This window comes from Amblyomma mixtum, chromosome 1, assembly GCF_055824585.1.
Source record: "Amblyomma mixtum isolate Tamu chromosome 1, ASM5582458v1, whole genome shotgun sequence".
NCBI lineage: Eukaryota > Metazoa > Arthropoda > Arachnida > Ixodida > Ixodidae > Amblyomma > Amblyomma mixtum.
The window spans coordinates 312968762-312993935 of NC_143012.1; the positions used below are offsets into that span (position 1 = coordinate 312968762).

General features: G+C 49.4%; 1 protein-coding gene and 1 long non-coding RNA gene across 3 annotated transcripts; one reads left to right on the forward strand and one right to left on the reverse strand.

Annotated features, from left to right (window-relative positions):
• Positions 1-3166: 3166 nt before the first annotated feature.
• Positions 3167-23635, reverse strand: LOC149372477 (uncharacterized). Of its 2 annotated transcripts, none has more exons than XR_016287001.1 (4): positions 23321-23635; positions 19270-19323; positions 17321-19200; positions 3167-9202 (listed from the first exon to the last, which is right to left on the reverse strand). It is a non-coding gene; the product is annotated as an uncharacterized LOC149372477 (long non-coding RNA). The 2 variants fall into 2 exon arrangements; XR_016287000.1 differs by having other exon boundaries at positions 3167-9281.
• Positions 6944-9680, forward strand: LOC149372478 (uncharacterized). The gene is made up of 3 exons (XM_089566978.1): positions 6944-7144; positions 7277-8077; positions 8992-9680. The coding sequence occupies exons 1-3, from the start codon at positions 6971-6973 to the stop codon at positions 9361-9363; spliced, it is 1347 nt and encodes a 448-aa protein (XP_089423104.1). The 5' UTR covers positions 6944-6970; the 3' UTR covers positions 9364-9680.
• Positions 23636-25174: the final 1539 nt, after the last annotated feature.

Consider the following 25174-nt stretch of genomic DNA (forward strand, 5'->3'; position numbering starts at 1 on the left):
CACTAGGCTCGTCAACACCGGGTCTGGCGTGCGCCGTAATCAATTGTAGCCACAGCTGCGCATGCGCGAAACCGAGCGACGCCACGCGGAGCGCAGGTGGCCGCTGCTGCCGCAGCCGTCGTCGCTGCCGCGCGCTGACTCCGTCTATAGTTGATAGTTGATCCCTGAAGAGAAAAGTATACAACAGCTGTATCCTACCGGTACTCACCTATGGGGGAGAAACGTGGAGGCTAACAAAGAGGGTTCAGCTTAAGTTAACTCCGTCGTCTGAGCGTCGCCGCTTCTCCTCCCCTTCGCCGGTGCAGCGCGGTCGCCGCCGCCGTCCCAAGAGGAGAAGGTTCTTTCGCAAGGCGTTGCGAGAACGCGTGAGCTGCGGCGACGGCCATAGAAGAGGCGGCCATCCTCGCCACCGTTTTGACCTTTCGCCGCAGCCGTGCGCAGTGTGCATTTGAAAGTAGGGGTATATAAGGCGCGCTTGCCCATAGAACAGGCGCAGACACTCGCCATGGAAGGAGAAGAAGAAACAGTCGGAATGCGCAGAAACACCGATCCAGAAGTGGTAGCTTGGGAGTCGGCTGAAAAGCAGCGAGCTTTTCGCTTATCCAGGCTTAACCTTAGCTAAGCCATAGCCAATTTTTTTTTCTATTTGCATTGAGCCCACGGAAAAAAAAAAAAAAAACCTTTGGCCGTATTTTGCGATGTTTTGTCTTCCTTTTGGTATTCTGTAACAGGTTGTTGCTTCCCGGTGACGCAGATCGTGGCGGACGACACCAGTGATAGAAGACCAAAAGAAAGGAAAACTGAGCCCCACGAATCCCCTCAAACATACAAGCCGCTAAATCCTCAACAGGCTGCACATCGGCCATGAGTCCTCGCTCAGCGACAAAACAGATATCCCTCCCGCAATTCGGTCACACCTCAAAATCATCCCCATCCCCCGCAACGTGCACCCCTAACATCACGAGGTGAACGAGAAGACATGGTCGACGTCTACGCCGCCGAATACGTAACCACGCTGCCTTCGTAGCAGCGGTGGTCAACAACCACGGACTACCCATTTCTACTACCTCTCTGAAAGCTGTTGCGTCGAGTAGACTTAAGAGGCCGCCATAGCCTTGGCCCTCGCCTCCATCAGCGGCAAATACACAATGAGTGACTCCAAAACTGCTGCCCGAAATTTCTCAAAAGGCAGGATATCCCCTGTAACTCTCGCTATTCTCACGTCCTCACCCAGTACTCTCCCTCGCCCTGTCCAACTTATCTGGGCACCGGCTCATATCTCCAAGGTAACGAAGCAGCTTGGTCATCCCATATCCCGAGGACTCTGCGACTGGGCGGATGGGCTTCCTCATATTCTCCGTGAGCTCCGCTCCTTTAGAGACCGCATGGTCGCCCACGTACCATGAAATCACCCACTACTATCGCCTGGCGTGAACGGTGTTCCCTCCGGAACACATCCTTCATCTGCCAACAGGAGGTCATTTTTTTGGAGGCAGCTCCAGCCCCCGGCCCAGACGGGGTACATAACAAGGCTCTCAGGAATCTCGACGCACAATCCATTGCTGCACTTACAGAATACTTTAATGAGTGCTGGCAACTGGGCACCCTCCCACCACAATGGAAAGAGGCGAGAGTCATTTTCATCCCCAAACCTGGCAAACCTCTGCTCACTTCTAACCTCAGACCCATCTCCCTCACATCTTCTGTTGGCAAACTCATGGAGCATGTACTCCAGCGCAGGCTTTGCCAATACCTAGAAACATGGGCGTCCGGAGGGGGGGGGGGGGGCAAGGGGGGGCGGCTGCACCCCCCTGGAAAATCACTCACTCGAACCGTGAGTGATGGCCGCACGTCAGGGGCGGCGGTGCGCTCAGCCAAAAGAGTAAAAAGCGGCCCTGCTTCCACGCTTTGGGTCACATCTGCAAAGTGCCGCGTCCGGGGACGCGTCGTTGCAGACATACAGCGGCACCGGCGAGCATGTGTTTCGAGCCGTCTTGAGATGTGTGCCTGTTTCTTTGATCTCTAGAGAGATAGCGACACGGAGGCAGACAGTGCACACCCCGGCCGCGTATTGCCAAACCATATCCCGTAGACGCACTCGAGCAGACGACGCCCAAGAGTGCGATCACGTGACTTCACGCCACTTCCGTCGGCTGAAGCAGCGCTGGCGGCGCCTAGCGTTTGCAAAGCGACTCTAGAGAAGTTTCGGTTTTGGTTTCATGCAGGGACTCGATTCACGCGCACTGCCTCGGCCCTCGTCGCATTTTTTGTTTTTGTCGTTGCGCGAGGGTGCGCCCAGCTTTTTTTTTTCCTCTTTGCGTGCAACGCGGCGCTTTGCACTCGATTCAAACGCACTGCCTGGGTTCTCGTCGCGTTTTTTTTTTTTGTTCTCTTTACGCAGGCGTGGGCGCGACGTCATTGCACAGCTTTTTTCTCTTTTTGCGTGCAGCTCGAGCGAGCTCAGGCTCAGCACAGAGGAAAACCACATCCGCTGGTGTCCGTGCAACGTATACCAGTGGATGCAGTGATACGTACAGGTGCCGTCAAAAGTAAATGGAAGGCAATATTAACGAAAAATTTAATAATTACGCCCCCCCCCCCCCCCCCCCCCTTAATTCATGCATCCTTGAATACATATGTGCAGACTAATTGTGGTTGCGCGAATTGCACTGTCCACCAACAAACATGGACCATTATGCTTTAGATTTAAAGAAATTAATTTTTTTGACAAAGTCGCCTTCCATTTACTTTTAACGGCGACTGTACATACCTTTTCTTTTCCGCAGGCTTTCTAGGGGGCATGAGGTCGGCGCCGATAGTCAAGCGAGATGTTGTCAACTCTCTTTGATGAATATAAACGCTGTTAAAGTAGTTAGCTTGTTTTTTCCGGGCATCACGCGTCTGATATTTGCTCCTATAGCGCCCGTTGTGCAGCATGTGCTACTATTTAGTTTTTTGCTGCCTTCAGTCAGCGCCTGAACTCTGTAGTGCTTTAGCACAATGAAAATGAACGTGTAACCCTGTTTTTATAACATGCACGTGTTGAACCCTTTTTCTGGAAACATGCACCAACTAGCCACCTGCTGGAGACGGGGGGGTCCTGGAGTTGACTGAATCGTTCAGCCCCGCAGGTCCCAGCTCCGAAGAACGATGTCGAACTCCGATATGGAGGAAACTGTACATAAGGTTTATTTTACATATTTACAGACGAGATGGGAGTGTGGTGGTTACAAAACAACATCCCCTTAAATGCCCTTGGTATTCCCGAGATCTCTGACTAGGGAATAAAGTTCGGAAAACGTTCTCCAGTCAGGTGGACAGTTGTGGGCGCTGGCGGTACCACCCACGTCAAGGGGCGGTGCTGAACTCTCCCGCAGCTCGGTCGATGGGAAAGGGGAAAGCCAGCAGACCTCGAACACCGTCGTGTCGAATTGGCAGGTGCAGCACCTCCGTGGGAAAGGAAGGCCACGCCGTTTCCCAGCCGGTGGACAGGGGGAAAGACACGTCATCGAAGGCTGTCGTGTCGATTCAGCACTGTGTTGAGATCGGTGCCCCCTGGGAAAGTAAGTGCGCTGCGTTTCCCAGCAGGTGAATGAGGGGCCTTGTACGCCCCCGCCTGATGTCCGAAACGCAGGACCTCAGTCAATGTAGCAGTCGCCTTTCAAGTAAAATCAACAGCGTGACCTTTCACGGCGTCACTCCGTCCGGCGACCCGTGGGCAGACTTGGCCACCTGACGTTGCCGCCGTCACCGCTGTTCCCCGCCGCACCTTTGTTGCATGACTCACGTCTTACTGGAATTCCTCCCAGGCCTGTGTTCGCCGATCTTAACATACCCAACAAGTATCACTAAGGTAATAATAGTTGAGAAGCTAGCTGCACAAGACTTCATTTTCGAAGAATGCCTGACATGCAGTGCGAAAAGAAACGACTGAACGCACGAATGGGCTGAAAACTGGAAAGCGTTAAGTTTAGTACGCATATGTCGATCAAATGATATGTCGCCAGTCGGATTATGCAAGCAGTAGAATGTTCTGCAGTCTTGCGCACTGTTTTCCAGAGAAATTCGCAACTACACGCCTACCAGGTGGACTTCACCACATAATGCATGCACCCTTGTAGGGTAGATTCACCGCATGGCAGCAGTGTCGTGAGGAAAGTGGGCACGTCAGAATGACAAGACCATGACTCATTTTATCACCAGGAAATGTTAAGCAAATCAGTGTACTACGTGGTATCTTATTTCATGATTGCCCCGACAAAAGGCCCCGACGAAAGGGGGAAGGGGCACTGCTCGGCTTCTTGCGAACTTCTGGCCTGCATGACAGGCTGCGACTTCAACGAACGCTGACTTTCCCTGTGACTTCAATTTTCTGTTACCCTCCTTTCTCTTTCTTTTTATTCCCTCACCCCCTTCCCCCCGTGTAGGGTAGCAAACCGATTATTCTTTGGTTAACCTCCCTGCCTTTCCTCTTCTACCTCCTCCTCCTACGCATTTCGCACTGCCCTCCACCCGCGCACTGTACTTTCGTGGCCGTTTTCTAGGTACAGTCTTTGTCAAAAGTAACCACGGTGGTGCTGGTGGCAACAATGGCTGGTGCTGTGCCAATAGCGGTGCTACTTCACAATGAGCAGAGCACAGAAGGCTACATGGCTGCATTTCAACTTCTAAAAGACACTCATCCTTTCTGCTTCGGAGGTCAGGCCGTAAGTAGGAAAAACAATAACACTGCCTTTAATTTGTGCATTGCAGAAGCTAACTTCAAGAAAATATGCCTTCATGTTTCCTTCCCCATTACTTCATCACCATAAAATGTGGTTGTCTGCCAAGCATTGCAAGAGGTTGTAGGTCAGTGTTAGAGATGCAATTCTAGGCTGCCATATTGTTCACGAAAGCACCCCATAATGAAAAATGTAAGAGCGATATTTCAACACTGTGCTAGACAAAACCCATAACTTCGCCATATGCACTCAGTGAGGGTGCAGTTACGGCTCAAGTTTGAGTGAAGAATAGAGGGGAACAGAATGTTGCAGTTTACTAACATGTCTGCGGCACGAAAGGGAATGATATCAGTTCCTGTAAAATTGCAATGGTCATACAAACATGCGAACAGCCATTTCTCTAAAGGTAAAAAAATTGTTGTACAGACTAGAAAGAAAGCATACGTAACTTTTTGGGCCTACAGTATAAAAGCAAAAATGCTGAAATGTTCACATTACTGGCTACTTGCGTTCTTCAGAGCACACTCAATTCTCTCCATATTAAAATTCCTTATGACGGTTACCTTGCACTTATTGATTAGCTATTCCGTATTGATTCTATTTCGTACCTGTGGTTAGAGGCTTTCATGCTTCAGCGTTTCTGAATCAAATATTCCGTCTCCTCAGAGAGCTTGGCAGTAAGCAGTCTACCATCCTACCTTCTACTTCTACTGAACACTACGTAATGATAGATGTGAGACTATCGTCCAATGCCTGAACATTAAGGTCGTCGCCCTTGGTTACAGCCGAATAGCTGTTCTGCAGTGAGACCTTTACTTTCCCTCTTACCGCTAACGCGTTAATGGGCTTCCGTCTCACTGTTTTTTCCCATCCCTTCAAGCATAGGCTAAATCGAGACCTTACCATCCTGTGGCCGCTACAACGCACCTTTCTGAGAACTTCCACAGCCTGCACGATACCAGGATGAGCGCACAGTATGAAGTCTATTTCATTTCAGAAGGAATATGATCCATAAATTATTCCTCTCTGCAAACTCTACTCATAACTCCCCCCCTGCTGTTCCTAGAGCCTATACCATAGTCGCCTACTGCCTGGTCTCCTTTCCTACCTTGGCATTGAAGTCAGCTATCAGTACACTGCAGTGTGTTTTTATTTCGTTCTCTGCAGATTCCTCGTTTTCATAGCAGCTTTCAGTGATCTGGTCATCATGGCTAAATGCGGGTGCATACGTTTGTACCACCTTCAGTTAGCACTTAATGTTATTTACGATAGCTGCCACCCTCTTGTTAATAATATAAATTCCTCTATGTTGCCAGCTATATTCTGACTGATAAGGAACTCCACACCTAGTTCTGCTATCTCCACTAATCCACGATAGCATAGTATGTGCCCTCTTTTAGGACTGTATATGCCTCATCTGTCCTAACCTCGCTATGCCCCACGACATCTCATTTAATGCCTGCTAGTTCCTCAAAAAGCTTTGCAAGACTAGCCTCACTGGATAAGGCTAGAGTTAACAGTCACCAGGTTCAGTTTCCAGCGACGGTCTGTCCAGAGCAAGAGATTCTTGGCACCCTCTGTTGTGTCACAGGCCTGGCTGCTGCCTTGGTCAGTTGCTGAGCTGCCGCTGGAGACAGGGTTAACTAGTGTATTAATACAGGAGGTTTTGACCAAGTACTACACCAGGGCGGCCAAATCCTGCTCTGGTGAGGAAGTGCACTGTCGGTTCTGGTCACCGATATCGGACCTAACCCCAGGCCTGGTTATGCAGTTCCATCGACAAGCAGATTGGGTTATTTCTACTTAACAGCAAGCTAGCCATGGCATCTATGCCATGGATACTGACCTTTTTCTTTATTTTTTTTTGGTTTCAACCGAAAAGTCCAACCCCTACTAGTAAGCCAGGGTCCAGAGTATGCATACGCTGTCGCTTCTGCATAGTGATATTATTTCAACTGCTTTAAACTGCGGCAGAATTTTCTTGTCTGTGATCCTCATTACAACAGTCCTCTGAAAGCAGCGGATATCCGCCAGGATTCACACTATGTGCAAATGTTTGGCAACAGATGATGTAAAGTCAGATTTCTAGAAGAAAGCTAGCCACAATATTGTTAATCAAAAAACAAAGATCCAAGGATGAATCCTTGCAGGTCACGTGAAGAACAAACACTAAAAGCTATCAATTGTTCTTGGCTTGATAGGCGTGCTGAAATCGGCTATTGTTATCGCTGCAGGCACCACACGTATTTATGACAGACAACTCCAGTGCAGAGAAGGCTGCACTGCAGGAAACATGGCCTCCAGCCAGGCAGCTTCTGTGCCATTTTCATGTGGCCCAGGCAGAGTGGCGCTGGCTGACAGCTGCCCACAACCATGTTGGCAAGGACCAGAGACGGCAACTAATGTCAACATTCCAGGAGCAAGTTTTGTCCAAATGTAGTTCTTTTTTAAAGAGGGGGACTGTGCGAAATTACAGGCACAGCGTAAATGTGCATATGTGTATGTGAAAGGCACTGGCACATTTCTCACTAAAGGATTCCAAACTCCAACTACAGGTCATGTATGCTGACACAGAAGAGAAGCTGGAAGCTGCGAAAGCCAGGCTTGGGTCTGAATCCCACCAGGGCTACATAGAACGGGTGAAGGCATTCCTCAAAAGGGAAGAGGAGTGGGTGCTCCTTTTTCGTGCAAACATCACCACACGGGGGCACAACACAAATAATTTCTCTGAGGCCACCATCCGTATCCTAAAAGACATCGTGCTCAGCAGAGCAGAGGCCTTCAACGCCGTTGCACTAGTGGATGCAGTGGCCGTGGTGTGGGAGAGATACTTCGAGAGCCGCATCCTCCGCCATGCTAACAGCCGTGTTGCCAGTCATCACCTGGCTTACAAATGGCTCCTTTCCCGGATGCCATCAGGAGCTGCTGACACCATACGACTAACAGGACACAACCTCTATGCAGTGCCCAGTGCCACACGCCAAGACACAATATATGAAGTGTCAGCAGATTTTGGAATGTGCAGCTGCGCAGCAAAAAAACAAGGTGCTTTTTGCAAGCACCAGGCGCTTGTCCATGAAACTTTTGGGGGATTGTTTCCCAATGCTCCGCCCCTGAACACAGGAGACCGGCATCAATTGGGCAAGCTGGCCTTAGGCAACAAGTGCCCCCCTCGGGATTTCTTTATGCCCTTCCTGGAAGGAGAGCAGCCTCAAGAAGAGCCCGACCAGGCAAGCTGCAGTTACGAAAACCCACAGGCTTGTGAAGCAAGCCACATGCAAGACGACTGCCAGCCCTCCACATCAAGACAGCTGTCACCTACTGCGCAAGACTGTGATCAACCCCAGCTTGCCCAGGTGCATATTCCCTGTAAATTTCCTTCTCATCCTAAATCCTTCTTTCCTCAGCAATGCCAGTGCAGGTAAAGAAAGGCACTTTTTAGAGTTCATGCTGAAAGTAACACTAGTGTAGAAATACAAATTCTAGAATTCTGTGCGATACATATTACCTTGCCGATGTTAGTTGCACATTCAAGTCTGCAGCTTTCCATTCAGATGAAAGGCTATACCAGGCAAGAATGAATAAATGAGCCACAGTTTTGTCTGTAAATGCTGGGAACATTTGCAACGGACCTATATATCAAGAATGTTAAACTCAGATTGTTCTACTGACCAGGTCTTTACCGCATATGCATGAAGAGGTATGCCTTGCTACAGTGAAGTTTCATGTCCAGCAAATGAATATTCTGATTCAGCTCAGAGCTTACTGCAAAGATAGCAATAGGGTGCCACGGTCATAATTGGCTACTTGTAACAATTTCAGACAAGTTTAGTTTAGTTTATGAGGATTTAATGTCCCGAATCAACTCAGGCTATGAGGGACGTCGTAGTGAAGGGCTCCGGAAATTTCGACCACCTGGGGTTCTTTAATGTGCACTGACATCGCACAGCACACGGGCTTCTTAGAATTTCGCCTCCATCGAAATTTGACTGCCGCAGCTGGAATTGAACCAATGTCTTTCGGGTCAGCAGCCAAACACCATAACCATTGAGCCACCGCGGCGGCTAATTTCAAAGAAGTGTGCATGCAAATAATGAGAATGCTAATATATAAAAAGAAAGAAAACCAACATGGCAATCCTCAGCTGCTGTAGCCCAGCCTGCAACTAGAACTTCCATCACAGGGTAGATGATAGCTACAGAGCTTTGAACATTCGAAACGCTCAAAGTGGACAGAATCTAGTCATTCAGTTCCACAACCTTTCATGCAGGAAAGAGAAGATGTGTACCGGAGCTTGGAGTCCCAGCTGCGCCGCCTGCATGCCATGAATGAGCACAACCCTGCATATCTAGAAATCCTGCGGTGTCTTGGGCATGAGCTGGACCGCGTGCCCAATGGAAATGACGCAGCTGGGCTTATGCTTGCCTTCAAGGCAACTGCAGCAGCACGGAGGCACCGGGGACGTCAAATCCGGGTGCAGCCTACAAGTATTGCGAGACGCCGGCCGGGGTTGACAAGGGGCTCCAAAAGGGTGCCAGCTGGACGCCCACCAGGTCAACCCTGTTCCAAGAGGCCAAAAAAAAGGCCCCACTCCCTTCGGAGTAATGTGCTAGAAAATGTCCGAAGTGCAAAATTGCACTGAGGACATTTCTCGAGAAGATCAAATGCAACATGTCTATTCTTGATAACACACTTGATTTTGAGGGGCGTGTCATGTACCGCACGCAACACTGTGCACTTGCTTGTGATGTCAGGTTTGTGCTGCGAGCTGGACACGCATGCATTTTAAGAAGGAATTTTGCACCACACGATTGATGCTCATGAATAATTCAGTAAAAGTACGGTGCATAGTGCCCCTGACAGTGGCCTTATCCTGAAGTCTTCCTATTCCAAAATCTGATGTGAGTTCTCATGTGTGCTGTTCTCATAATTCTTGATTTTTTGGTTTGGTATGGTTTATTAGGGTTTAAAGTTCCAAAGCGACTCGGGCTATGAGGGACGCCGTAGTGAAATTCCGACCACCTGGGGGTTCTTTAACGTGCACTGACATCGCATCTCGGGCCTGTAGAATTTCATCTCCATCCAAAATTCGGCCACCGCGGCCGGGATCGCACCCGCGTCTTTTGGGTCAGCAGCCGAGCGCCATAACCACTGAGCCACCGCGGTGGGGCCTTGATTTTTTGATCGTCTTTTAACAGTCCGGCAGACTGCTGCAAACTGCACTGTTTGGTCATAGCTATGCTCTTTTCTGCTTGAAAAGAGTAGCATAGCTCTCTAACACTCCAAAGGTGACCACAGCTCTGAGTCTGCAATTCTGCTGGGTGTTCTTGTGCATGTTTGTCTTTCCTTGGCATTTTTCCTGACTCTATGGTGCACTCCAATGCATCACAGGCTTTTGTACACTGCAACATATCTTTGGTTTTTTGCACTGCTTTGCCAGTTTCTTTTTAAAGACACACGGTGTTTTCAAGATCCTTAAGACAGCCTTCAGCGACCACCTCTCTGATTTAACCACTTCCCCGCTGGCCATGACACAATCAAGCAGCAGGTCTTCCGTTACAGTGCTGAAGTTGCACTGCTTAACTTGCAACCTTGCAGCTGCCAGTCTAAACTTTTCACCTTTCCCCTCCTTCATACTGTAAAGTTTTACTGCCCATCGCATGACCAAGTTTTGTTGAACACTGTAAGGTGAACTTTGCTTTGAGGCTTTCTTCTACATTTTGTGCGTTGCCTCAGCTTTAAGCCTGCTCGGAAACACAAACACGGCTATTTGCCCTTCAAGTGGGATCTATGACAGCTGCACGGCTCTATATTGCCACGTTTCCACAAGCAGCCACTAGGCGGCTGCTCTTCGCAAGTCGCGTGCACCGCCGAGTGAAAGAAGAAGAAGATCGGTTCCGGCTTCCTCTGGGTGCTCTTGGCTTGTTCTCCGGTGCCGTCCACGTCAACCATTAAAGCGTTTCGGTTACGAGCCCCAACGGCTACGTAACACTGGTGGAGGTGCATTCAAGATCCCATGTCCCGGACCTCTTCTCGCAGCGGTTCAGCGAGTCCCGACCGACTCCCGCTGGTGTCTACACCCGTTCATCGCAGCAGCCGCCGCGTTCACGGCCTCTCCCCAGAGTTCGGTCTCCTTCCCGACCGCCGCCCCGTTCAGCTTCATCCCATGGCGCAGGCGAGTTCCCCTCATCTAACCCTCCAGCAGCCCCGTGTACCGGCGAGTTTCCATGGCGCTCCTACTGAAGACGTCGACGACTGGCTTGAACAGTTTGAACGTGTGGCCAACTTTAATCAGTGGAGTTCTGCCATGAAGCTGCGCAACGTATACTTCGCGCTGGAAGACGGCGCCAAAACCTGGTACGAGAACCGGGAGACCGGTCTTCAAAGCTGGGATGCCTTCCGCCAGCAGCTGCGCGATACGTTTTCCAGCCCCGACCGCCGCGACCGAGCGCGCCGCCTCCTGGAAGCCCGTATCCAAAAGCCCAACGAGAGCGTCGCCATGTTTGCCGAAGACGTGACCCGTCTTTGTCGGCGGGCTGATCCCGACATGACGGAGGCCGCGAAGTTGCGCCACCTGATGCAGGGCGTAAAAGAACATCTTTTCGCTGGTTTGGTGCGGAATCCCCCCCAGACCGTTGCCGACTTCATCAGTGAAGCAACCCTCATTGAGCGAGCCCTCCAGCAGCGTTCCCGACGAAACGAGTCTGCGTACGTTCAGCCCTTCAACTCAGTGGCCGCTTCGTGCAGCGCCAGTGAACATTCCTCTTTGCGAGAGTTGATCCGAGACGTAGTTCGCGAGGAGCTCCGGAAACTCCACATCATCTCGCCTGATCCCACAGCCGCTGCCCTCACTGAAGTCGTGCGCGAGGAGATCCGGGAAGCGTTTGCACCGCCTCAGTTGCTGCCCGAGCCACGCCCTCTGAGTTATGCAGCAGCTGTCCGTCAGCCCGCGGTGCCTCCCGCGCAGCCTATCCCGTTCGACTCGCACCCTGCCGCCGCACTGCCGCCACCCTCCTACCAGCGGCCACCGCAGCAGGGACTCGCCATGCAACCACCGGTCCGGAAGGCCGACATCTGGCGCACTCCTCGTCAGCGGCCGCTCTGCTTCCACTGCGGGGAAGCCGGCCACCTGTATCGGCGCTGCCCCTACCGTGAACTCGGGCTTCAGGGATTTTCACGTCACGCCCCGCGCCCACGGTTCGGTGAGCGACCTCGGGAAATCGAGGAATACCTTGCTGCCCAGCAGACTTCACCGAACGGCCGCCAACGGTCACCTTCTCCCGTCCGCTACTCGTCACCTAGCCGTCGTACTTTCAGCGATACGCTGAGGGGGCGGTCGCCAAGCCCACGCCGGGGAAACTGAAGGCGGCGACCTCAGGGGGGCAGGTTGCTGAAAAACGAAACCGACGTCCCGAAGACCCCCCCGTGACGACGCAGCGTGATTCCGTGACAGCGACGCCGCCGCAGCGTGATTCCGTGACTCCGAGCTTCCCTCATACCAATGACACAGCTAGCGCCGACCTTCCCGTGCTTGTTGACGGGCACCCAGTGACTGCTTTAGTAGATACAGGAGCAGACTTCTCAATAATCAGCAAGAATTTCGCGGATCGGCTCGCAAAAGTTCGGACTGAATGGCCTGGACCCCAAATTCGTACTGCTGGTGGCCACCTTATGACACCTTTAGGGCGTTGCACTGCACGAGTCACCATTGCCGACTCCGTGTTTGTTGCGGTTTTTGTTATTCTGCCCAACTGTTGCAAGGACCTCATCCTCGGACTTGACTTCTTACGACAGCATGGTGCCGTCATTAACGTTCCTCGCCGTTTGGCCACGTTTTCACCGCCTGCACCGACTTCCGCAGACGCCGACCGACGCCACGCCCCTTTGCGCATCCTTGACGCGGATGTAACAGTGCCGCCACGCTCATGTACTCTCGTTACCGTCAGGTGCGACGACCAGTCCAGTGCTGCAGGGGTAGCCGAACAGAACACTGAGCTGCTGCTCCATCACGGCGTCTGTGTTGCCCGCGGTATCGTCCATCCGACCAACGGCCTCGCGGATGTACTCCTTACCAACTTCGGCAATGAGCGACAACGCATCGCCAAAGGGACCACGGTCGCCTACTTGGAAGATATCGCCGAAACTTCTGATTGCATCGCACTCCAGACCGGGACATCTGCCAGCCGAACGGCCCAATTCGCCCTCGATGTGAACCCCGCTCTATCACCTACCGAGAAGGATCGACTTGTCGGGCTGCTCTCTCAGTTTCAAGACTGTTTCTCGTCTGCCTCCGCGGTCAAGCAGACGCCCCTCACCAAGCACCGCATAATAACCGACGAACGTATTCGACCAGTCCGACAGAATCCATACCGAGTGTCACCGCGGGAACGCGAAGTCATCGCTCAGCAGGTAGACGAAATGCTGAATGACGGTGTCATACAGCCATCGAGGAGTCCCTGGGCTTCACCTGTCGTCTTGGTTAAGAAGAAAGACGGCAGTCTGAGATTCTGTGTTGACTACCGCAAACTCAACCAGGTCACAAAAAAAGACGTCTACCCGCTACCACGCATTGATGACTCCTTGGACCGGCTGCGCCATGCGCGCTACTTCTCCTCGCTCGATCTCAAAAGCGGTTATTGGCAGATCGAAGTAGACGAACGGGACCGTGAGAAGACTGCGTTTGTCACGCCGGATGGACTATACGAGTTCAAGGTCCTACCGTTTGGATTGTGCTCCGCTCCAGCGACATTCCAGCGAATGATGGACGCAGTCTTATCCGGCCTTAAATGGCAAACTTGTTTAGTATATCTGGACGACGTTATTGTGTTTTCCCCAACGTTCGAGGAACACCTCCAACGCCTTTCCACCGTGCTACGGGCTATAAGATCTGCCGGCCTCACGTTAAAACCTGAAAAGTGCCACTTCGGTTACGAAGAGCTCCTGTTCCTGGGCCACGTCGTCAGCCGTCGAGGTGTTCAGCCCGATCCCGCCAAAACTGCAGCCGTCGCCAACTTCCCTACTCCATCCGACAAGAAGACAGTCCGGCGTTTTTTGGGACTCTGCGCCTATTACCGCCGATTCATTGCAAACTTTTCACGAATTGCTGCCCCGTTGACGCGTCTCACCCGAGATGATGTCACCTTCGCCTGGACAGAAGAACAGCAAAAGGCATTCGATGAATTACGGCACCGCTTGCAAACAACGCCTGTGCTTGCCCACTTCGATGCCCATGCCGAGACCCTGGTTCACACGGATGCAAGCAACGTAGGCCTCGGCGCTGTGCTCGTACAGTGGCAGGATGGCGCTGAGCGAGTCATCGCGTACGCTAGCCGGACTTTGTCTCGTGCTGAAACCAATTATTCCACCACCGAGAAAGAGTGCCTCGCTGTTGTCTGGGCAGTGATGAAATTTCGCCCGTATCTTTATGGCCGCCGCTTCCAGGTCGTGAGCGACCATCATTCTCTTTGCTGGTTGACGAACTTGCGCGATCCCTCCGGACGCCTTGCACGTTGGAGTTTACGTCTACAAGAGTTCGACATGACCATCGTGTATAAGTCCGGACGCCAGCACAACGACGCCGACTGCTTGTCCCGTTCGCCTATCCAGTCGACGAACGAAGACGAAGAGCCCGACTTCCCTCTTATCGCAACTGTCGACGCAGTCACTGTTTCGCAGCGCCAACGTGAGGACCCGGGACTCGCTCCACTCATCGACTTCCTGAAAGCCCGTACTACGGAAGTACCCCGTCCCTTCGCCAGAACGCACTCCTCGTTTTGTCTCCTAAACGACGTGCTCTACAAGATCAACTTCTCTCCCACGGGAAGGGATTATCTCCTCGTCGTGCCAGACACTCTCCGCGACGAAGTCTTGCAGGCATGTCATGATGAGCCCACCGCCGGTCATCTCGGCTATGCTCGAACTTTGGCTCGCATTCAAAAGAGTTTTTACTGGCCCAAACTTGCGGCGGCAGTGCGCCACTATGTACGAACGTGCCACGATTGCCAGCGACGGAAAATACCGTCTGTAAGGCCAGCTGGTTTACTGCAGCCTGTCCAAGTGCCCAGACTTCCATTCGAGCAGGTTGGCATGGACTTGTTGGGCCCTTTTCCAACTTCCTCCTCGGGTAACCGGTGGATAATAGTCGCTACCGATTACCTCACGCGATATGCTGAAACAAAGGCCCTCGAACGAGGCACGGCAGCCGAAGCAGCGAAATTTTTCATCGAGCGCATCGTCCTCAGGCACGGCGCCCCGTCAGTTGTCATAACGGACCGAGGCACAGCTTTCACGGCCAAGCTGCTGGAATCCGTCATGCAGCTGAGTGGCACTACCCACCGTAAATCCACCGCCTACCATCCGCAGACGAATGGCCTGACCGAACGTCTCAACAAAACTCTCGCCGACATGCTGTCTATGTACGTGGACGTTGAACATCGGTCTTGGGATGACATCCTACCGTACGTCACATTCGCGTACAATACGGCACAACAAGAGACAACGCGCATGACGCCCTTCTCTCTGTTGTATGGCCGCGAGGTGTCCACCATGCTAGAGGCCATGTTGCCCCATGACGGTCGTGACTCCGAAGCTGGTACCGAGGACTTTACTCAGCGCGCCGAAGAAGCACGGCAGCTTGCGCGACTGCGCATCCGGAACCAGCAAGGCCGAGACGCTCGGCGTTACAATCACCGCCACCGAGTAGTGATCTTCGAACCGGACGACATGGTGTGGGTGTGGACTCCGATTCGACGCCGAGGGCTTTCCGAGAAACTGCTAAAGCAGTACTTCGGTCCGTACAGAGTGGTCCGTCAGCTCAGTGACGTCACATACGAACTTCTTCCAGACGGCTCTTCTACTTCTCATCGCCGCCAGCAGAAGCCCGAAGTCGTCCACGTCGTGCGAATGAAGCCGTACTTCTCGCGCGAGCACCGCTAGCAGCCTACCGCCACGCCATAACCACATGCTTCTTGTGACCGTTCATTTTCGCACCATCCTTGCTTACGAACTGCTTATTTTCTGCCATGTTCTTGTGAACTGCTTTTCTTACCTTCTTTTCTTGCGCATGCATCGGGTCGATGTTTTTTTTAGGGAGGGGGGTAATGCCACGTTTCCACAAGCAGCCACTAGGCGGCTGCTCTTCGCAAGTCGCGTGCACCGCCGAGTGAAAGAAGAAGAAGATCGGTTCCGGCTTCCTCTGGGTGCTCTTGGCTTGTTCTCCGGTGCCGTCCACGTCAACCATTAAAGCGTTTCGGTTACGAGCCCCAACGGCTACGTAACAATATCATATGTACAATCGAAGCCACTGTTACCACATTTTCCTGTAGTTGACAGATTGAGAGGATTTGGCTGTGTAACTACGATTGCTTTTGCGTAAAATGTTTACTTGGTGTTTCTTGTGCACTTGCTAAATGGCAGAGGTGCTGCCTCACTAAGTGTAGGAGCAGTGTGCATAAACAACTCTCCAAAACTGCTAATTCCTCCATATGGTTTCATCGAGGGGTCTCACTAAGAGTAGTTTTGTATCTTATGAGCAATGATGTTAGTCAACTGTGTGTGGCATTTGCTGATGACTTTAAAAAGCTGTTTTGAAATGTTCGATCACTATCTGTCCGGACTATTCTGGAATTTCTACAATGCGTTCTGGGCGTTCTGGCGAATTTCTGGGCGTTCTACAATGTTTCACCTAATTCAGATGCTTTTGAAGTAGCTGTGAAATAATTTGTGATTGGAGTTAGTCAAGGTCATTCCAAGAAACATAAAAAGTTATCATGAAAGCATCTCACTGTGGGAAGCCAGCACTTATTTATTTTGTTCACTGTTCACTGTTGTCTTCAATTCCACCATTCCATGTGAGCATATTAAAAAGTGTCCCGGACTTAATTTAAACACTCTTGTCTCATCTTATGATGACACCTGCGCAACACATGAATCACATACCTATGAAATCATCAAATACCAAAAAAAAACGTGCCACCGTCTCCGCTTAAAAGGAGTGCCTAACGTAGGGCCGACATGACGACCGCAAATTCACCACAGTGCTCTCAAACGGCCGGCGTGGCTACTTGTTACAGATTGCACAAAACAGCCCACTGATCTCGGAATCAAGTTTCACAATCCCGAGCCTCTCGCTTAGTGAACACACAAACCGATAGTTCAGAGCGGTTGCTGTTGTGAACAGCGCGTCACAATAAAGGGTGCGGTCGCAAAACGAAAGCATGTTTTCACACTATAAGGTCCGTTACAGCTACTTCGTTAAACTGCATGTAATAAATGCGCTTCCACTTGGCCAGCCTTCACAAAACAAGTTTGTAAACAAGTTCCATGTACACCATTTGACAACGCTAGTCCCCAAGGCTGGAGGGTGTTTCGCGATCGCAAGTGCTCTGTGAAATGTTTATGCAGTAAACTTTCGCAGCCGTGACTTCACATAACTGCTTGCTGTAACTCAGCCAACATTACGCCCCGGCTTTCGCAACAGTGCCACTGTGGTCCCTAAAAATACTTGCAACCCTAGTATCACCTCGAACGGCAAGCAACCGAGCAAATGTTCCAATATTACACACTACTAGCTGATTGACAAACTGCAAGAAAAGGCGTACCCAGCATCCAACGGCACTGCTTGCATAGATCCTTGACATCACATATTTAGAACGGCATTTGTTTGCAAACCAATGTCTTCTGGCAGGCTGGCTGGTGCACTTTGTTCATTTTTAAACTGTGCAAAACAACGAGGACCGAATAAGGTAAGGAGGACATACGCTCACAGCGCAGAAAAAACTCTGGTCCACTTGTCACCACCGAGCTCAAAAAACGCCATCTTTGCAAACAAATAAACATAGTGACGTCACTTCCGGCGACTGTAGCGCTGCCTAGCGTTCGTGAACTGTCGTGGAAGTTTTGGTTTCGCTTCACGCGGGACTAGGAGGTATGTCGTGTCTGGTCGTGTGTTTGTGTGTATGTGCGCGTGCGTGCGTGATCACGTGATAAAACGAAGGACGAAGACAAGTCGCAGCTTTCTTTTACAACCTCTGTGTCGATCGTCGACGTTCAACTTTTTTTTTTCTCAAGCAGCTCTGCGCATTGTTAGCTACCTCATCGGCAAAGTGCGTGTCTTGGCAGCACGAGCTCCGGCGGTGGAAAGATACCAAAATTTCCACCTTTTGCTGGTCGCATAAGCAACAATATAAATCCGATGTGGACAACGACGCGCTGTTTTGCGCGAGCTCAAAATCAAGGGAAACTACACCTGCGGGTGCATGTGCTGTGCAGACCTGCCTGCAATAACATATGTCGTACTTAGATTTGTTTTCCAGGGCTTTCCATGGGGCATGAGGTCGGCGAAGATAGTTAATGAAGTGATGTTGTCAACTCTCTCTGATGATTTGAAACACTGTACAACGTATTTTAAATTACTTTCTTTTTCTAGGCATCACACAGCTGAAATGTTCGCTTCTCGCGCCTGTTGTGCAGCACGTACTGCTACTGCTTTGCCTGAACTCTGTGGTGCTTTCATGCACTGGAAAAGAACGTTTAACTCTGTACTTATGATTAGTATATGTTGAGTGTGGAAAGTAAGAGTTGAGAAAGCAAGCTGCACAGGACCCATCCATATTCAAAGACCAGGAAGCCTGTCAGGCATGAGAAACGAAATGACTGAGCACACGAATAGCAGATAATGAGAGCATTAAATTTCGTTCAGTGTGCATATGTCGCTCAAATGATATGTCGCCAGCAGAACCATGTAGGTAGTGGAACATTTTGCAGCCTTGCGCAGCCTTCTGCAGGAAAATTTGCGACTATGTATACACGCCTGCCAAATGGACATCACCACATAACAGCAATGTCAGGATGGTCATTTGGGCCCTTCCTGAACCCATCTCGCTCTTCTAAAGGGCTCCTCAACTTTCAGGGGCCCTCCCAGGGTGCAAGAAATATTTTATTGTTATTCCTTTTTATGGATAAAGTTTACTCCTTCCTTCCTCTTTTAGGGTGATTTACCACATGATAGCAGTGCCATGAGGAAAATGGGCGCGCTGGATAGACAAGACGATGACTATTTCACATTATAACCAGGAAACGTTACCAAGAATCAGTAAATTAATGCACTAGCTGCCATCTTATTTACTGGTTTTGACATATTAAGTATAGCTGTGCATGGACTTTTCTTGAACAAATTTGCTAACCTGCTTGAGTTCCTCTTGAGGTTGTGGAGTGCAGCATGTATCTTTGCGTATTAGTGTCACCCATACATCATGTTCACGACATTCAGGGATAGAAGAAATGTTGCACTAGTATAACCCTTGTATATGAACTTCATAAGTTATAAAAGAGCACTTGGCTGATTGAAAATGCTTGCAATCATATGCACGCATAACCACACTGCCACAATTCTTCAGAAAATTGTTACGTATCACGCATGGAGGTGCACTTCCCAAACCTTATTCACTCCCGAATTCCAATATGTGCTCAGGGCAATAAACTGAAAAGAATGAGGTATACAAATTAGTGGGGAGTACCTCGGCAACCTCTAGTTTGCTAATGACATTACCTTGTTGAGTAACTTTGGAGACTTGCGGCAAATATTTGAGGAGCTCATGAGGCACTGCAGACAGATAGGTTTGAAAATTACAACATGTATAAAGTAACTGTACTAAAGGTAAGGTAGTGGCTGGTAAATAATTTCCTCAAAAGTGGGAAAACACTCGAAGCAGCCCTTGTGTGCAATTACATGGCCAAGTATTCATTGGGGACACGAATAATGAAGGATTAGATAATAAATAAGAATAAGCTAAAGCATATCTGGTAGATATTCCGACATGATGAACAGTAGCTTGTTAATATCAGAAAATACCATTCTGTCAGAGCTCACTTAAGAAGTGCAGACTTTAAAATAAACAAAGTATCTGGAATTGAAACTGTGAATACTGGAACAAGTGGTGGGAAAAAGATCAATAAATGTAATTTTAACAGGTAGGGAAAAAGAAACCTAGATCAGTGGTCATATATTAAACTTAAGGAAAAGAAGTGGAGTAGGGCACATCATGCAATGTGTACAACAGATAACCAGCTTCCAGTTTGAGCCACAGAATGTATATCAAGAAAGGGCGAATATAGTAACAGCCAGCAGAGGTTAGCTACTGCCATGATATAAGGAAATTCACACAAGACAGGGGTAACTGGAGAACACTGGGAGAGTGGGTTTAATCCAGCTGGAGATGATCACACATCCATTACAGGCCAAGCACAGTCATGAGCAACCCAGTGCCCCTTATCATTTCAGATAACGTTACTAAGAGCAATGTAGTAAAACCTCGTTGATGCGTTTTTTTTTTCTAATTACGGGGAAAACTCTATTATCCGGGAAAACGCATGATCCAAACCGCCTAATTCTGAGATATATACCTGTTGAATAAGGTAAAAAACATGTACTGACAATTTCACTTTATAAAAATGTCGATTGCCATTTCTTGGCACAAGAGCTGAACAGACCCTATTCCAGTGCTCGCTGAGTTCAGTCCGCGTTAACACAGAAGGAAATTCTCAACACATCAGCTCCGTCGTCGGCAATGACGAAAGTAACCAAAATCTGTTCCGTGTCATTGTTGGATGCTTCTCCCGTTTGCACCTAAGTACCGTGGGGAAGCCACCCGATTGTCGAAGTGTTTTTGCTTTTTAAGCTGCGTTTCCCAGACCCGGAAAAAAACTTCTCCTTGCCCTTATGCACCGCGATGAAACTTCAGCGCTTCTGCTCTTCACATCACGCACTCGCAGGAAAGGCCATCGCGAATGCTAATGCGTCGTTTTTATTTTTTTGTTTTGTTTTTGATGGTGGTGCTTCGCCTCATAGCAAGTAGGCACTGCAAAGACGTCACCACTCCGCAAAAAAAAAAAATGTTTGCACATGAGCGGTTGGTCAATATACGAATTATACGACCACATATTGTCGAAATTCTAAACGTAGTAGCCAGGAAATCGAGTTTTCCTGGAATGTATACATTTGTAAATAATAATAATAATAATGTGTTTAAGAAAAATAGTGTAACTCAATGGGACATTTTAATGTCTGCGATTTTCTTCCTTTCTTTTATTGATGTCCATTTTTACAAAATGGAGGAGGCCAAGGTAAAAGCTGCGACAGTGCAGCTTGAGAGGCCCTCGACCCCCTTTACACGTGGCAGCGCGGAGAAGCACAACACGCAAAACATAACATACACAGGTAACCTGTGTACGAACCCAGAAACCGTATAAACCATGAACGTATCAACGAGGTTTTGCGGTTGATGTCAACAGCACTGACCTAGGCTTGCTTATACACTGAGGGCATTTTCTCGCGTGCATCAATTTTATGGATAGGAAGGCCAAGGTAGTATGCAATACTCCTTTGAGACTTCAGCTGTGTATTTAAAAGAAAGCAATTTGTGAAGACATAGTGCTGTAACTGCAATGAAAATTCAGAAATATTTACGGTTCTGGCCATATTCAAAGGACTCAGTGCAGCAAATGGATAGAAGATTGAAAAAGGTGCAATTAATCTGGTGCTTAGCGTGATGCTGTAAATCTAAACTGTGTCTCTAAAAGAAAGGGCTGTTGCTGACAATGTACAACTGAGCTAATGGAAGAAAATGCACGTTTTGATATGAAGAGCTGTGCTACAGACATCTTTTTATCATATATTATTGCGTATAGGCTTTCAAAAGCTGATAACGTAAACAAAATCAGTTAATTACACTAACAACTGGCAAGGTTATGAGCACACAAATAATGAAACTAACACCAGGGGAGAAGAAAGCAGAAGTTGGAACATTACATTAACATTCAGTACCCCACAGATTTGCGTACCTCATTCTTTTCATTCTATTGCTCTTAACACGTACTGAAATGCTGCAGTGATTAAGATTTAAGAGGTACGTGTCTCCCTACGTGATTAGTATTTTAGTTTTCTAAAGCAAGAATGGGTAGACTGAGATCAAGTACAAAAAGGTGGCCTCTCCTACACCAATGCTGTATTGTGTGCAGGAGATAAGAGAGAGAGAGAAATACTTAAACAGGTTAAATCAAGGCCTTATACGTGCTCTAAGAGCCAACTGGGCAACTTGGCCGCCAAGGCCAGCCATGCCGACCAGCAGGAAGGAGGGGCTTGGGGCGGTGCAGAGAACGGATGGACATCTCCTTTTCACTTGCGCTTAGAAGCTTGACACAAGAGAGGTGATACAAGGAACATAAGACTTCAACAACTGAGCATTTATTCCACACATAGTGAAATTTAAGGAACCAATGAAGAAACGATCTTTTGAAACTGCTGCAAAATAGTTTGGACCTGAGTTTGGTCATGGCCATTCTAAGAAGCACAAGTAGGAAGTTATCAGCTTATTATGAAAGCACCTCATTGTTGGAAGCCAGCACATTTTTTGCTCAATCTGAAATGCACCATCCCATGTAAGCATACTAAAAATATATGCCTGCACAATAAAGTATGCATCTTTGTTCCTTCTTAAGGTATGACGCCACACTTGAAGGAAAAATGTTTTTGATGGGAAAATATTTATTTTGGTATTTTCCAATATTACGCATCCCAGGTTACTGTCATTAGCACGTAATCAGCTTAAAAAAACTTTTTAAATATGACTTACTCTGAAACGTGCTAAATTTTCCTCTCATGTCAACAGAGATAACTCGTAAAGTAAGTAATGTACAGTCTGCATCACCCTCATGTCGAGCACTAAACCAGTGGCCAGCAGGCAATAAAAATTCATACTAGACAGCAACCCATGACACCTGGCCAAAGCTGTAGTGCCCACATTGCTTGTGGGTCTGCGAGGCTCTACTGACATGGAATCATTTCCTCTATAATCTAGCAGGTACGACGAGGTGTCACTTCATTTGCAGAGAAGTGTGCCGGCTGAGCGCTCTACACAAGGGTGAGGCAGGCTGTACACCATAATGATTTGGCACTAATGAAGGTCTACCTGTTAGATGAGAAGTGAACTACAATAGTCTGTGATGGATATGCAGGCAATCATTAGAACAACTGAAAGCATACATGAAAAACTGCCTTTCTGCAAGCATGGATAATTTATCATGGCGCCTGACCAGCACACCGATCACATGCCTATGGATTTACGAAATACACAAAAGATAAACTAGCATCTTCTCTGCTTAAAGGTTGTGCCTAGCGTCGGGCCGGCATCCCCGACTGCCCACTCGGCACAGTGTTCTTATTACCCCTCACTTTGAGAAATAGCGGTTTGGCAATCCAAATTTATGCTATCGCACCAAGAACACCGTTACCACCAGTCCGGAAAAACGGCTACAGTAAGTGCACTTTCATTAGGCCACACTCGTCAAAACAAGTTTGACGCAAGTTCTGAGAAGTCTAGCCTTGGGGACAAAACGCGCACACCGTTGTTGCTCGAAAGAGCACCGCGAGCGCAAGTGCGCTGGTGAAAAGTGAGTTAGTTTAGTGAGCAAAACTTCTGCAGACGCGACTTCACACAACCGACTGCCGAAACCACTTCTGCGTTAAGGCCAGCTTCCGCAAGAGCTATATATCGCGAACCAACGCTGTCACGAACGGCGAGCATCGATAGAAAATTACACACGGGCAGAGGGGCAGGCTGCGAGTCCGACGATACAGGGCCCGAGGGGCAGGCTGCGAGACCGACGATGCGTTTTCCAGCGTAGAACAGCGGCACGGCGCGGCTTGCATAGCTCCTTGGAATCTACGCACTTTAAGCATTCGGAGCCAAGTATCCACGATCCAACGAGGCGGCTTGCATAAAACTGCGTAAAACCGCTCGCGTGAAACTGCAACCCGCACGTAGGGTCCCTACCGCACGCATACGCAAGGCGCCATTTTTTTTATGACGGCGGAAGTTGCGTAGGGTCACGTGATAGCACTCCTGGGCGTCGTCTGCTCGAATGCGTGTACAGGCTATGTTTTGGCAATACGCACCCCGGCCACCGATGAATTCTTCAGGAGGGAGGGACAAATCAGCCGTGTCCATCCCCGCTTTGTCGGACTGCTCAGGGGCAAGCGGGCGATGAGTTGGCGCCGCCGCCGCTCGCTGTCTCCTCCGATCCACGGGAGAGCGCAGTTCGGTACAAGCGCCGCTTTCAGAATTTTCGGCAAAGGGGATTAGCTGCTTTTGTTCACGGCGACGCAGTCTCCAGAGGCGCCCCCACACCAGCGTTCCTTGCGTCTTCTCCGGAAACCAGCGCCTTTGGTCAAGGCAGCCCGATGGCGCCTGCCTGGCTCGCCTGTCACCTCTGGCTGGGCCTCAAATCCCAACAGCGCCCATGTACTGTGCGATGTCAGTGCATGGTAAAGAGACCGTCCGTCCCTCATAGCCTGAGTCGTTTTGGGGCTCTGAACCTCATAAAAACACACAAAACAAATTTTCCGACCGGAGTGGCGAGTGTCCCTTCCCCTCGGAAGTCGCGCGGCGTTCCTTGCGTGTGCGCGCCTCTTTGTTTGTGCTTCGGTGTTTTTAGTGGCCGGTTGTCAACGAAGCTGAGAACAACCAAGACAGCGGACGAGAAAACGACGAGCGGCGAGTAGTGTGTGTGCAAATACTCGACTGCAAGGGCGTCCGCAGAATTTTTTGCAGGGGGGGGCCCCGTTGGTGCCCCGGGGGGGGGGGGGGGGTATGTTCGTAGCAAAAAGGCGCTATTTGCGGAGTAAATTTATTTATTTATATGTAAATAAAAATTAAACAAAATGCACACATGAAAGAAAAATTACAAACAGCAAATTAAAGCGCGGCTAGGAGAGGTACATTGGAGTTTTTCAACGAAGAAACAACTAAAATTAATAAAAAATACAAAAAGATGCTATATCACTTCGTGGAGAAGAGTGCTCAGTCTTTCTGCATACGGGTTCTCGACTCACCCGGATTGATGACCAGCACACAGCACAATATGTTCACAAACACGCAACTACAGTCACTCAGTCAGTCTTCCTTGAACAGCAACTGTAGGCGCCTCGGATTTTTCTGGGCGAATTGCGTAATTACACGTGTGATAAATTCACTTCTGTGCTTCATTACACGCTCTCGGTGCACACTCATCATACACATTGATTGGAAAAGCTGTTGAACGCGTACATTGAAAACATAAGATGACTATATATACAACGAAAACTTATTTACAAGATAAATGCACGCTCGCAGCTTCATACACCTCGCTCCATCTTGCTTGCGCATCCGCACAGTCGAGCAACCGCACACACACTGCTCGCCGCTCGTCGTTTTCTCGTCCGCTGTCTTGGTTGTTCTCAGCTTCGCTGACAACCGGCCACTAAAAACACCCAAGCACAAACACAGAGGCGCGCACACGTGCAAGGGCTTACTTGCCGCAGTATCCCCGAATGCGCACTCTGGGGGTGAAAGGAACGCCGCGCAACTTCCGAGGGGAAGGGACACTCGCCACTCCGGTCGGAAAATTTGTTTTTGTGT